This window comes from Cystoisospora suis (genome assembly GCF_002600585.1).
Source record: "Cystoisospora suis strain Wien I chromosome Unknown contig_2980, whole genome shotgun sequence".
NCBI classification, from domain to species: Eukaryota; Apicomplexa; class Conoidasida; order Eucoccidiorida; family Sarcocystidae; genus Cystoisospora; species Cystoisospora suis.
Window position 1 is genome coordinate 697 of NW_027155775.1, and position 14,392 is coordinate 15,088.

At 41.6% G+C, this 14,392-nt stretch overlaps 3 protein-coding genes across 3 annotated transcripts in view; 1 reads left to right on the forward strand and 2 right to left on the reverse strand.

The window, feature by feature from the left end:
- The window catches only part of CSUI_005986 (vtc domain-containing protein), a gene marked incomplete at its 3' end in the record, with an annotated part of 5,369 nt that extends 693 nt beyond the window's left edge, over nucleotides 1-4,676 (reverse strand). The window contains exons 1-4 of the mRNA XM_068066151.1: nucleotides 3,305-4,676; nucleotides 2,254-2,716; nucleotides 1,583-1,698; nucleotides 691-763 (exon numbers count right to left, since the gene is read on the reverse strand). Coding sequence (XP_067921868.1) covers nucleotides 691-763; nucleotides 1,583-1,698; nucleotides 2,254-2,716; nucleotides 3,305-3,730 — 1,078 coding nt within the window. The 5' untranslated portion in view covers nucleotides 3,731-4,676. The remainder of the gene's footprint in view (nucleotides 1-690; nucleotides 764-1,582; nucleotides 1,699-2,253; nucleotides 2,717-3,304) is intronic.
- A 1,712-nt stretch (nucleotides 4,677-6,388) lies between these two features.
- On the reverse strand, nucleotides 6,389-11,920 carry CSUI_005987 (uncharacterized protein). The gene is made up of 2 exons (XM_068066152.1): nucleotides 8,605-11,920; nucleotides 6,389-8,199 (listed from the first exon to the last, which is right to left on the reverse strand). Exons 1-2 carry the CDS (start codon nucleotides 10,800-10,802, stop codon nucleotides 7,755-7,757), a joined length of 2,643 nt encoding a protein of 880 aa, XP_067921869.1. The 5' UTR covers nucleotides 10,803-11,920; the 3' UTR covers nucleotides 6,389-7,754.
- Nucleotides 11,921-12,090: 170 nt separating this feature from the next.
- The window catches only part of CSUI_005988 (transmembrane), an 8,876-nt gene continuing 6,574 nt past the window's right edge, over nucleotides 12,091-14,392 (forward strand). The window contains exon 1 of the mRNA XM_068066153.1: nucleotides 12,091-14,369. Within this exon, the coding sequence (XP_067921870.1) occupies nucleotides 13,529-14,369 (841 nt within the window). The 5' untranslated portion in view covers nucleotides 12,091-13,528. The remainder of the gene's footprint in view (nucleotides 14,370-14,392) is intronic.

Below are 14,392 nucleotides of genomic sequence, written 5' to 3' on the forward strand. Positions count from 1 at the left end.
AAGAAAGAGAATTCAAAGAGAAAGAGAAAGAGAGAGAAAGAGAGATCTAGATATAAATAGAGTTATGAAAGCAAGCGTGCGTGGGTGCAAACAGGGAGATAGCGAAAACGAGCTTCGATAGACATATATCTATCTATCTATGCATGTCTATATATCTATATATATATATATATATCTCTATATCTCGAGAGATATATCTGTATCTATGTATATGGGTTGATGCAGTGTCTGAAATTTCTAAGAAGAAGAAGCTCGAGAAGGAACCTCTTGAAAGGACAGGAAGAGAAAAGAATATTTTTACATCGAGACAGAAAGTAAATGAATTCCCGCCATAGAGAGCCACACAAAGCCATCTCTATGGAACACTGTCTATCTCTCTCTCTATCTCTTTCTTTCTCTTTCTCTCTTCACTCTGTTTCTGCTCTCCAGGAGACCTGTGCAGATGACCTTTCTTTCTTTCTTGTCTTTCCTTTCTCTTTCTTCTTTGGTCTTTCTTTCTCTTTCTGATCTTTCTGCGAAAGAAAGACCTTCTTCCTTCCTCTGTCCCGGGCGACGCTATTCCCTCATAGTTCTACAAAGCATTTCTGCGAGGATCTCTTCTTAGTGATGAGCTCTCTTGGATTCTTTCTCTTTCTCTCTCTCTCTTCTTTTTCTTTCTTTCTTTCTTCATACGTCTGTATCAAGAGGTACCTGCGGATTGCGCCTCGAGTTCTTCTGCCATACGCGCTGCTACATCTTGAGTGAATTCTCCCTCTTTTCTTATCTGCGTGCGCACATACACAGGTACATACACATGCAAACACATATAATAGATACACCTGCATGTGTAGAGAAGAAAGTATCAAACCACCTATACATAAAAGGGTTACTCTGCTCCATACATACAATCTAGCTAGATGCAGGGGTCAAAGACAGATAGAGTAACGATAGATAGATTAAAGATAGATACATAGATAGATAGATTAGATATGAGTGTCTATGTAGATGTATTCACATGATCGATAGAGACTCTTCAAAAAGGGGTGAAGTAGCAGCAGTCTGCAGTTCGATACCCCTGACGCATGCTTATACTAGATCATACATAATGTGAAGACTAGTCGCATCTGTTGCTTCGCTTCTCATACTTCAGCCCTTTCCATTTTTAAAGAGAGAAAAAAGTGACCTACTCGATCTTCCCATATTTCTCTTTCCTCTTCTCTTCGAATGTGTCATACGCCTCTACCTAGACTTCCAAGCCAATCTCGCATTGTAACATACTACATGCTCTATACATACATATCTCCATATATATAGACAGATATGCATATACATATGCATATACCTATGGAGATCTCATCATCTTCATACATACATACATACACATTCATACATACATACATCTTCATGCATACATAGACATATTCATACATACATACATCTTCATGCGTACATAGACATATTCATACATACAAATGCAGAGATACATATACAAGACATGTGTATGCATAGGTACATATTCACGTATACATATATATATATGTATATATATATATATATAGCTTGATAGCATGCAGGTGAGCTGAGATGGGGCGAGGGCGCGTACCATTTGTATAGCCTTCCATATATGAGTAAGTTGTGTGTTGACTTCTCTCTCCCGGTTCTGCACGAAGAAATTTAACCTCTGCACCTGCTGCTGCGTCAAGGCCCGAAATCTAGACTCTAAACACAAGACAAAGAAAGACGGAAAGAAGAAGAAGAAGATAAGGGAAGTAGATACATCCGTTACTGAGGGGGGGGGCATACAAATAAGCGACGTGGGGAGGGGAGGGAGTGCCCGAGGGAGAGAGATAGAGAGAGAAAGATCGACTTATTTATGAATCGAGTTAAGGAAGGTACAGCCACAGTGTATATTTCCATAGAGAGTAATGTAGGCTCATATGAAACATGAAATTTCCATACCACGATAGAGGAGAGAATTGCTAAGAAGATTGGAATTCTTATGCATGCAAGGGAGAGACACGTACGTAGGTGACGAATGAAAGAAAACACGGACTGAGGTGTATGTACACCCGGACGTTTTCCACTCGTATGTCTGTTCCTTAATGCCCCTAAGCAAGAAGACGAGAGTAACGTAGAGATATAGATCTCTCAGACCAACGTATACATGTGTATATACACGACAGTACAAATGAACGATAGAAAGAAAGAATGAGAAAGAAAGAAAGAAACAGTGAGAAAGAAAGAAAGAAAGAGAGTCTTTTTGCATCTTTCTACCTGGAAGTAATGAGAGAAGTTCGACCTGTCCTTGTAGATTTGTGCCTGGAGATGTTTGAATTTTCTTCAAAGAGGCAACAGCAATATCCATGCCCTTCACATCCCTTTCTTCTTCCTCTTCCTTTTCTTCTCTTTTTTCTTCATCTTTCTTCTTCCCAGCTGATAGGAAATTCTCTTCTCTTGCACTTTTCTTCTTCTCTCCATCCAAAATTTCTTCTTCTTTCTCAAGCCTTTCTGCTCCTCGTGATGCTGAGGGGAGTGCACGTGTGTCTGTTGCATGCTCTTCTTCTTCTCCTCTCCTTCTTCTTCTTTTCTCTTCTAGATCTTCTCCAGCAGGAACAGCTGGAGCAGAAGCAGCGGAAGAAGAAGAAGAGAAAGCATTTTGAGTAGAGGGTGAGGGAGACGAGACGTGAAGGCCGACAGAGACAAGAGTCTCATTTTCTTGCATGCTCTTCAACTGCTTCTAAGAAAAGAAACGATGAAGAAGATGAAGAAGAAAAGAGAACAAAAGAGAACGAAGAATGAAAAGAGATGAATGTCGAGTTCACGCCGATGCAGGTAAAGTCAGGAAGGCTTCATAGACAGATAGATTAGAGATAGATAGTCTACCGTACTTCTGCATATAGATAAGTATATATATATATATGCATGACTTCTTCCTGTAGGTTCAGATATCTGCATGTAGATGTGGAGATGGTACGAGCCTGTAGAGGGGAAGAGAAACTTCCTTTACGAGCTCTCCTGATCTAACAGACGATTCAACTACTCATCTATATAGTATGATACACAGAATAAATGTCCTGCATGCGGTACAAGGAAAAAAGCCTAGACCCCCTACGCCTGCCTGTTGACTAGCTAGCTAGCTAGCTGTTATCTCACACCACCTCGTAAAGCAACCTTGTTGATCACCCCTTCCATTAATACATCTACACGTATATACATATATATATACAGATTATATACATATATATATATACATGTATATATATGTCTATATATATGGAGAGAGATGTGTATGACGGTGTAGTTGTTTGCTTGCTTTTTTCCTGACTTTGATGCGTGCAGCGGAATTTCGTTGATAAGCGTCTCTGGCGATCTGTTCAATGAACTTCTTCATGCGAGGAACGTGGACGTAATACTTTGCATAATGAAGAGGAACGTTGCGAAAGAAAGACCTCTTTGCCTCTTCGTCTTGTTCATCTTCATTCTCATTCATGAAAGATGTCTTTCTTGACGAGGGAAGAGAAGAGGTAGGAAGAGGAAGAGGAGGAGCACATGCATCCCCCCGAGAAGAAGAAGAAGATAGAAACATAGGCGAAGAAGAATGATATAAAGGCGAGGAGGGATAGGGGGAACCTAAACATGAGCGATGACGGTAAGATGAAGAAGAAGAAGAAGAGATCTTGTTTCGGACATCTCGGAGAGAGACGTCTTTCTCTTCTTCTCCTCTTGCGACTCCTGGTGAAAGAAGATTCATTTTGAAAAAGAAGAAGATTTACTTCATTGCATGACGTCCAGTCTACTGGGGTGAGGAGAAGAGAGTAGAAGTAGAAACGAGAGAGAAGGTCTTCGTCTTCTTATCGAGAGATTGACCATTGCATATTCTCCAACGTAAAGAGAAGAAGAGAGACGCGAAGGAAGATTGTATTAGAAAGAAAAGAGAGAAAGAAAGGAAGTAGAAGGAGACAACAGATTCCTTCCTCTTCACTGTAGCAAGTGAAGAGAGATTTAATACACACATAGATAAAACTTTAACTTATGTATATCTATGTATACATAGATACGTGAAAGAGAGAGAGGAAGCAAGAACGAAGAGGATGAGAAAGCGTCGAGTCTTCTCCTTTCGTGCAGCCAATCGTGTGAGAGAAGAAGGACAGAGAGACGATTCCATGAGCTGAGAGATAAAGAAGAAAAAGAAAGAAGTCCAGAGAAAGATAGGGAGAGGCGGGGGGGGGTGAAGACTCCCTGCAGATCTCGTGGGGAGTCTTTAGAGAAGAAAGCAAGAAGAGAAAGAAGAGAGAAGAGGAGAAGCAAACAGAGAGAGAAGTGCATTCATTAGCTCGGAGATTTTGAAGAGAAGAAAGGTACAAGCAAGGAGGAAAAAGAAGATAAGAAGAAGAGGGAGAGAAGATAGAAGAGGGGAGAAACATGAATAGAGAGCAGAAGAAGAGCAAGACCGAATTATCATTAAGAAAAGAGAAAATGCCTGCGTGTGTGTGGATGTATAGACAAAGTCGATGCCTCTTTCTTCTTCTTCTTTAGGCAACAGAAATCGTCAAGAGAAGAGGAATTCGTGCGGATTCTCTCTTCACCTCGGGAGATTCAGAACGTCTCTCGATAAGAAGAGAACAGGTCCATTCTCGTTCTTTAATTACACAGGAGACTTCAAAAAGCAAGGAAGAGAAAGAAACCTTTCAACGAAAGGAAAAAGAAAGAGAAAAAAGCAAGAAAGATAGTCAAGAAGAGAGAGCTCTCCAACTCTCTATGCATGCAACTTGAGCGTCTGGGAGTTCGGCATCAGCAGCACCAGCAGCCCTCGTTCCTTCCCATGGGAATCGATGCTGCAGCATCGACGTGTGTCATCATGCATTACAGTTAACTTTTCTTTCTGCAACAGAAGATTTTGAGTTAAGACCTTGAAAGTTGCCAATGAAGAAAACAAAGGGGGGACCAGGGATAGACTCTCCAACGAGGAAGGAAAGCAAGAAAGATGCAGAAGAAGGAAAGAGGAGTGAGTGGCCTCTTCTTAGGTGTACATACAGTGTGCGACGAGCACCGTTTACTTCATCTTGTTGGAATGCTAATGATCTTTCGATCCTCATGAGAAAGAAGAAGGAGAAGAATAAGACATTCTTGGTCGTTAATGTTGTGCACTTCCATCTGATTCCTTCATCTTTTTCACTTTCTGTCTTTTACTTCGCGTGTCTCTATGACTTTCTCTCTTTTCTCCTTTGCATTCATTCTACCTCTGACCTGGTTCTCCCAGTATACATCTAAATCTACATGTATATCCATCTACATATATACATTTATATACATGTATATCTATATACATGTGTATGTACAGGGGTTGATACAAGATTCAGTTGCGATATGAGTGCATATGTGTATGCATGCATGGATGGCTCTAAGAGACTCTCAGATGTAGCCGCCTACTCATCTTTCTTCAACATGAAGAGGAGCTTCAAGCGACTGGTAGAATACAGAAGAGGAAAACAAAGCAAAGAGTGCATGCATCTCTTCTTCAATGAGGAGTCCCCCACTAACCTACTTCAACAAGCTCTATACACACATTGGTACATACACAGGGGTCTCTATATGTAAGTGTGTACATGGACTTATCTCTATACTGTTACACATGAGAAATACGGATGTCTACATTTTCATATATATGAAGATCTGATGTATACACGAGGAGAGCTAGGGAGTTTCACACACCCCAGATCGTGAAGATGCTGGCATTCGTTCAGGAGAGAAATTCTAAGATTGCCCAAAGAAATCCGTGAAGAGGGGCTTCTTCTTGGCGACTTGAGTGCGATCATGTATCTATCCGCAGCAGGGTATAAGTAGATGTATATGAGGATGTATCTGCCTTGAATCTAGATATGCAGGAAAATTAGATAGGAAGATACTATTTCTTGCCAGTTGCATGAACTCTCTATGATACTTCTGTTCTCCTTGTCTTCCTTCTATGTCCGTGCAAGCATGTGTTTCTGCGGTGTACGTACACCTCATCTCGAGCCTCGATTTTCTTGAACAAGGTTCTCTGCTTTCATCTAGACGACTAATTAATCTCCCACTTTTTCTTCATTGGGTCTGAAGAAGAAATCTATCTCCTTCTTTCGACAGAAATGTATTCCTTCATAGAAACAAGCTAGGTAGACCTGCCGTACTTATTCCTTCTGTCTTTAATCGTCTTCTCTTCCTCTTGCTTTTGAGGAACTTCACTCGAATTCCCAAGACACTCTGAAAAGAAGATCGCACTCTCGCGTCTCGTGGAACTCTCTCTTTCTTTCTCTCTTCCATATCATGTATCTATGTATCTATCTACCATATACTTCCGTACTAGAAGAGAGGGTCCCCAGCTGCGGGGTGTATGTACACCTGAGATGACATGAAAGGTTTTGTCTCCCTTCTTTTTGCTTGAGTACGTCGGTGTCATCAACTAGAGGAAGATTAAAACAGAGAAGAAGAAAAGAAAGAAGAACTCTCTCTACATCACTCACTAAGATTCACTGATGCTTCTTTTTTCTTTGCCTTAGTAGAGAAGAGCTCCGCATGCAGGTATGTAGAGACACATAGAGAAACGTTGTTGTTGAAGAGACGGCAGTCCGAGAGGACAGCGGGTGAGTGTAGATACACCCGAGAGAGTGTGATGGGCGAGCAGTCTAGGACAATAGAAAAGAAGAAGTCTGAGAAGAAAGAGAGGAAGAGATAGAATGGATAATTCAAGAGGAAGAAAAAGAAGGAAAAGATCTAGGCTTTCTAAAGGAGAAGAATCAAGTAAAAGACCGAGGCAAACGAGAAAGAAGAGCAAAGTTAAGACAGAAGTTGTCTTTCTTCAGCAGCATAATACACGTCTTTAAAACGATCTACTCTTGTGTGGAGTAATCTCTTCTCCTTCTTTTGTAACCCTTCACGACGATAGGAAGTTTATCTTCTTCATCCTTCCTTTCTCATCATTCTTCCTCCTTACACAGACAATACACCTCTTTTACGGTCCAGACGTCATCTCCTTTAGTTCAAGAGGGGATCTTCTTCTCTATCTCTTTGTCTTTCTCATTCTTCTTCTTTTTCTCTTGTCCACCCACTCTAGTCGAGGAAGACCTCTCACACCGTCAGTCCGCGAAAGAGTCAAAAAGATGCGCAGGGCGAGAGCATAATGTCTCTCTATCTCTCTCTTACGCCTTATCTATCTCTCTATCTTTCCTTCTTTCTCATAGTGTTCCTTTCACCTCAGTAGAGCCACAAAAAGAAGAAAAGAGAAGACAGTTTTGAATGAGCTCTCTGTCTCTTTGTACTGTTTCGCATCTTCTTGTCCATCGTACACGTTCTCCCCTCCTTCTTTCTGTTCTTTTCTGCGATGCTATTCTTCACTCTACTTGGACTATTCTCTTCTTCTCTTCTCCGAGGCTTCAAATACAAAGATAGATATTCATACAGACTTGTTAACTTTCCCCTTCCACCTATGGATCGATCTGCCTATCTATCGTTGATCTCTCTATGTTGTTTTCCCTCATCTATCTATCTATCTGCCTATCTACAGCCTATGAGATTAACTATCAATTTATTTCGACCTATTTATCTGTCTATTTCTAAGCTGTCTGATAGAATTCCTCTCTCTGTATACTTATTTATCTATCTATCTATCTCTACCTACCTACCTATCTCTCTCTCTATCTGCAGGCCTGCCATTGTGTGTCCGTAGATATGTGCTTCATCCTTCGTTTCTTCTTCTTCTTCTACCTCATCTTCTCTTTGCATCGTATCTTTCTCCCGTATCAAGATATCTGTCTCTCTTTAATCTTCTTCTTCTTTTCTTTTCCCTTCACTCCTGTCATGTCCCACTGTTCAAAGATCTTCCTTCTTTCTTCTTTTTCTCTGTCGCTCCCATCTTCTTCTTCTTCTACACAGCTATCCCTCTCTTTCCTCCTCTTCATGTCTTCTGTCTCTTCTTTTCTCTCTTTAACCTCTGTCTTGAGGAGCTTTACAATTTCTTGCTCTAAATTCTCTCTCTCTTCTCTCTCTTTCTCTTCAGGCGTCAAACCATCTTCTGTTGAAGACAACGACGAAGAAGGGGAGAGAAGGCTAGTTTTCTCGAAGTGGAGATATCTTTCGTTGCTTTCTCGTTGAAGCATGCGTAAAGTTACGAAGGCTTTTAATATCTTTTGCAAACCTCCAGGCTTCCACGGCGACATATAAGCCGAATGCCACTGGAAATACAATCTAGAGAAAGAAAGGACAGTGAGAAAGAAAGAAAGAAAGGACAGTGAGAAAGAATGATACAAGGAAAGAAAGAAGAAGAGAAGGATAGAAGAAAGACGGCAAGAAAGAAGAGAAAATGGAGATGAAGAGCAAAGAAACCGTTTAAAAAGAAGAAGAAGGGGAAAAGAAGAAAGAAGAGTAAGGTGATGAACGCAAGAGAGAGAGAGAAAGAAAGAAAGAAGGTCGACAAGAAAAGGAGATATCTAGCTAGCGATGAGAGAAAGAGAAAGAAGTAAGACAAAACATTGACTGGGGAATGAAGGGTATAAACTATCATACACCCTATACCGTAATGCAAGAGTGAGAAAGAAAGAAAGAGTGAGAAAGAGTGAGAAAGAAAGAAAGAAAGAGAAAGGAAGACTTTACCTTCTTGTTTCTTTTCTATGTAGACTTCTTGGTAGTAGCATCTGTTCTCTATACTCAGGGCGTATTTCATGAAGATCGATCCCTCCCTCTTTCAATTCTTTCGTTCTTTTTTCTTTCACTGTCCTAGCTGCAACGATGGCCGCATACTCTAAAAGATCTCTTCGATTTCTCTCCCATTTCTCCTGTCTTTCTTTACGTGATTCAACGAAGTGTATGTACACCTCATCGAGCTCATTCCACGAGACTCCATAGCTTCGCGCATGCTTCCATAGAGATTCTAGGCGTTGTTTGTTCAACTTCATCTGCTGTCTCTCTAATCGAAGATGTGGTAAATCATCTCTCTCTGCTTCTTTCCTCTCCTTCTTCTTTTTCTTTTCTTCTTCGTCTTCTTGTTCTCTCTCGATCTTCTCAGATGAAGGTGTCTCTTTCTCCTCATGGTCGGAAGATGAACGAAGAGAAGAAGAAGAAGTCTGTCTAGTAGAGAGAGTAAAAGGCTTAAGGCGATGGTTGTGTAAGAGAGGATTCGGCCAAATGGCATTTGGCTCCGGATACTGATACCATGGAGAATCGAGAAGCTCTCTTTCATTTTCTTCTTCTTCTTCTTCAGGTTCTCTTCGATTGCTCAACTCTTGATAGTTTGAAGAGTTCTCTGGAAAGAAGGATGATGTCTTCTGGAGATTTCGCGTCTTGCTCGGTTTTCTCCCTCTTGAGGTGTCTGTACACCACACAGAAGGCTCATATCCATAGGTACCCTCCAAGTCGGCATTGGAGTGTATATACACCCGACGAATGATGTCTTGAACTTGTTCAGGATGTAAATCAGAGCCATCCACACTTAAGGCATTCGGTAGAGGAGACGCCTGAAGAAACTCAACAAGATAAGAAGGGCAATCGCTCCATTCTTCAGGAAGACGAGGAGAAGAAGAAGAAGAAGAAGAGTCAGGATGAGATGTTTCATGGGAATGACACGACGCCGATGAAGATGAAGAGTTTACTCCTTCTACTTGCTCTGGGGTAGTAGAAGAAGAAGAAGAGGAAGAAGGATCTGCTAAAGAAAAATTCTTTCTTTCCTCTTCAATTCCTTTAGTCGATGAAGAAGAAGAAGACGAAGAAGATGAAGAAGTTTGGTCACTAGGGACATTGGCCTTGTTGGCCTTTGTTTTGTCTTCTTCGGTTTCTTCTTTATCTTTGTCTTCTTTCTCTTTCTCAGGAGAGCTCTCTATCACTCGATTTCCGTTCATCCCTCCAGGCTCCCTACAGGGCGTCTGGTCTTTTTTATCTACTTTACTCTCCTCTACATCACTCTGGACCTTCTTTTCACTCTGCTTCTTCTTGTTCCTGTCGCCTTCTTCTACTTCGTCACTCTTCTTCGTCTTTTCCTCTTCTTTTTCTTCTTTCTTTTCTTTCTCTCCACCTGTCTTCACACTGTTCTCTTGACTACATGAAGAAGAAGACGAAGAGCTTACAGCATCGGTAGATCTCTCCTGTGCTTTAGCAGATGAAGAGAGCTGTGAAGCTTGTTCATGGTGCTTATCTCGTTTCTTCTCTTCTTCAGTTGAACGAGAGACAGACGCCCGAGAAAGAAGGTCGGAAGAAGAGGAAGAAGAAGAAGAAGAAGAAGAAGAAGAAGAAGAGGAAGAGAAAGAACAGCAACAAGGCGTTTCAGAGTGCTGTAAGAATGAAGAGGAGAGAAATGAACGTAGAGATAGAGGAGAAGATGGGAAAGAAGAAGGAGAAGAATTACTAGATAATAATAAAGAATGAGAAGAAAAAGAAGAAGAGCCTTTCATTCTTCTGATAGAATTCATTACAGGCTCAATGCGGTTATCTTGAGAATGACAAGAGAAAATTCGATATCCATTCTGTTGAAGAGAAGGGAAAGAAGAAGAAATTAGAGAAGGAAAGATGTATCTTTTAACAAGACGTCGTCTGGCTGGAGCTCTTGAAGAGACAAGAGATGAAGAGGAAGAAGAAGTAGAATGACCAGTGGAGAGAGAATAAGCATAGAAGGAACGACGTGGTGTATGTACACCTGAAGTCGAGTCCTGTCTAAGAATGACAGACTCCTGGTGTTTTCGTGAATTCTTCTCAACTAAACAGCAACAGAGAGGAGAAACATGAGAAGAAGAAGAAGGAGAAGAAGAAGGACGGGGTGTCCGCTTAGAGAGTGAAGCACAAGAAATCTGTCGCACCGCCATCGTGACTTGCAAAAGAGAGATCGACGCTAAGAAACAGAGAGAAAGAAAAAGGAGTGGAGGAGAAGAAGAGGAAGAAAGGGGATCTGATACACTAGAAAGAAGGATTAGGCAGAGAAGAAATAGAAGTAGTGAGAACGAAACTGAGAAAGAAAGATAATGATACCATAGTACGACAAAGAAGAAGGAGACGAGAGAAAGAAGAAAGAGAGAAAAGAACTCCAGAAAAGAGAGAGAGAGAGATCTATACACCTTCTCTACATCTTACTTGAAAAGTTGGGAGAGAGAAGAGAAGCTACAGGCGTGAAGGAGATAAAGAAGATGAAAGCATGGGCACTCGTGGGAGAGACCTCGAGTATGAATGAGAAAGAGAGAGAGAAAAAGAATGTCGCTCGATTCAACTAGCAAGGAAGTAAGGAAGGAGAGAAGGACAGGAGATGAGGGGGAGAAAAAGAAGACACAGAAGAACAGAGAAAACGCTTTAGAAGACAGAGACAAGCAGGAGAAACGAGATCCCTAGCAGCAGAAGAAGAAGAAGAGTTAGATAGAATACACCCTTACAGACCTCTCGAGTTGAGAGAGAAGAACAAGGCGGCACACAGAGAAAGAAAGGCAAAGGAAGACGAAGGAGAGGAAGGCTAAGAGAACTCTAGACAGGGTGAGAAGAGCAAGAAGAACGGAAGAGAAGAAATGCATGCAGATGACACGAAAGGACAAGGAAGTTTACACACTTGTAACGTGACGAGTTGGAAATACCGAAAAGAGAGAAAGAAAGCGAACTGAAACCGTGGGAGCTCTCCGAACAAGAAATGTTGAAAGAGCGAAGATTTTGTAACCTGAAAGAAAAGAAGACGTAGACGTGTCGAAGAGCAAGCTAAACAGTGTCCGTACAGCAGACAGGGCCAGGCCGAGATGAGGCGAGTTCTGGCTGGCAAGAGTGAAGGAAGTTTCTCTGCCCTTTAGAAAGGAGACTTCCCTTAGCAAAGAAGAAATGTACATACACACCTCTCTCAAGGTTTGGCTAGAAGAGAGAGCGGAACGAAATTCTCCCCCCTCCTCGCAAAGAAGCAGCGAGAGAGAGAAGAGAGGTTAGGTTCCGACCCTCCTGGGGAAGAAGGAATCTTTCTTTTCTCTCCATCCTTCTTCTTTCTTTCTCTCATTTGTTTCCTTTCTCTGCATGCATACACCGGGGCAGAGACAGAGGGTCATCGACTGCATGCAATGAAAGGACTTTTCTTTCAGCACACTAGTTGCCTTTCTCTGTCCCTACTTTCTTTCTTTCTCTGTTTGAACTAAATGAGTGTCTCTATGTTTCTCTCAAGGGAGAAGGAGAAAGAAGTTGCAAGAGATGGAAAAGATGAAAAGTAAAGCCATAAGCACAAGAATTTTTTTCTTCTGATCTTTGCATGCAACGATGCAGTGAGCGATAGAAAGACTTCTTTTTCCTCTTCTTCACCTCTGTTTCTTTTCTAGGGCTTTTTGTAACTATTCAAAAGAGGAGGTAAATGATTTTTCTTTCTCTCTGCTTTATCCTCCTCTTCTCGGAGGCTAGCGATCTCTTCAGTGCGTTTTCTTCTCCTCTATCAAAGCAAGGAGACGTCTTTTTCTGTACGTTTCTATCTCGTCTTCGCTGATCTCTCCATCTATCTGGAATCTCTTTATCTAGCTTCTCTTCGAAAGGACCATCAGATCTTTCTCATGTTTCCTGTCTGCTTGTCCTTGTTTCTCTAGGTCGTTTTCCTTCGCTTCTTCTCCTTCCCCATCTGTCATCTTCACTCTTCAACTTTCTCTCGTTTCTTCTTTTGCTTTTCCTGTCTCTATTGGATAGCTGTCTTCGTTCTTCTTCATCTTCATATAGGCAGATGCGGAGTTTCCTCTCTCATCTTTTTCTCTGTTCTTTCCCTCGAGAGATAGACACTTCATATCTATCGTCACGAGACAGATCAGAAACGTGTGGAGAAGAAGAAGAAGGAAGAGGGGGGGGAGAGTTGCGGACAAGGCAGGTATCTAGGAGACTGCTCTCTTGATTTTTCTTTGTATTTCTCTGAGGTGTATGTACAGCCAGACACACCATCTCCCCGACGAGAATTGCAGTCGACTTTTCAAATGCCTTGTCGTTACTTTGTGAAAGGAAGAAGGATAAAGTGTTTCATGAGAATCTTTGAGAGAGAAAGAAAGACATAGAGTGAACTGAAGTGGAAAATAGAGAGAAAGAGAGAGGAAGAGAGAAGGAAAGAAGTTCTTGTTCGAGTGTATGTACAGAACGTCCTTTCTGAGAGACGCATCGCTACTTTCATAGATTTCTATTTCTTTTTCCTTCGTGCGTTTTCTCTTCTTTTTGGTCTACTTACAGGAGGAATCTTATGCAGCTTGTACAAGATAAATGAAAAAGAAAAGAAAGAAAAGGGAGACGAAGCTTGATCTCTCATTCAATCATTCTTTTCTTCTCCTCTCTTTTTCTCTCTTCAGTTTCTCTTCTTCGTTTTCTCTTCTACGTCTGTCGGTTTTCTTCTTCTTCCTTCATCTGACTTAGCTGATACACTGCAGACTTGAAAAGAGTGAAGGCGAGAGCTTCTTTTCTCTCTTTCTTCTCTTTCATCGTGACTTTTCTTTCTCTTCCTCTTCTCTTTTCTCCATTCTTTCCTTTCTAATCAGTGGTACCTTTTCTATCACTTCAGAGCCTCCTGTTGCTCTTCTTCTCTCCTTCATCTTCCTTCAGAGATCCCTGCATGCGTCTCTTCTCTTACGGCAATCTCAAGATTCTATCTCGTCTTTGCTGTGTCATAAGTCTCTTTCTATCTCCCGTCTTCTCACTTTCTTGTCTCTCTCCCTCTTTTCTCTCTTTTCTTCTTTCTCTCTTTGTCTTTTTCTGTTCTCTCTTCTTTCTTTCTTTCTTCAAGTTCATCATCCTCTTTTCCTTTCTCTCCTCAATCATGTCTTTCGCCTTCTCTCAGCATCTAAAGACATCTCCCCAGGAGAGTTTCTCTCCTTCTTCTTCTTCTCAGAGAGGCTCTTCAGCTTATCCTCTTCATTCTCTTCATTCTCACTATCCTTCTCCCTATCGCTCTTCTTCTTTCTTCACGACGTCTTCGAGTGTAGCTACAGCTGACGCAGCCTATGTAGAAGACTGTCGTCATCTTCAGGATTCTTTACAGCAATTACGTCGTTTCTCTTCGTCTATACGCCGTCTCAAGAAACAGTGCTTTTCTCTTCTTTCGTCTTCTTCTTCCTCTTCTTCATCTCTCTCAAATACACCTCCGAAAGAAGATAGCCGTGATGGATCTTCTCTCTTTCCTTCTTCTTCCTTCGCCGTCTCGGCGTATCCGCAAAGACAGCTCGGAGAACAGCTTCAAGCGGCTCGAGAGAAAGTCGTAATCTCTCAGCATCTTCTGCAGAATCTTAGCGGACATGCAAGCGCCGCAAGTACCGCAGGAGAAAGGACTCAAAGACTAACGATGAAAGAAAGATTTATGAGAAGTCTACACATCGCCACAGGAGATCTCATGGAGGCCGCCGAAGGAGCTGAAGATGTCCTGCATGCTTTCCAAAGAAAACAACAACTCTCTTCACGTAAGAAAGAGTGAGAAAGAAAG

Bases quoted from the DNA above. Each gene is read 5' to 3' on its own strand.
- CSUI_005987 (XM_068066152.1), bottom strand. From the start codon at position 10,802: ATGGCGGTGCGACAGATTTCTTGTGCTTCACTCTCTAAGCGGACACCC. The intron at 8,200-8,604 runs GTAAAGTCTTCC...TTCTTTCTCTAG, and splicing joins CATAGAAAAGAAACAAGAAG to ATTGTATTTCCAGTGGCATT.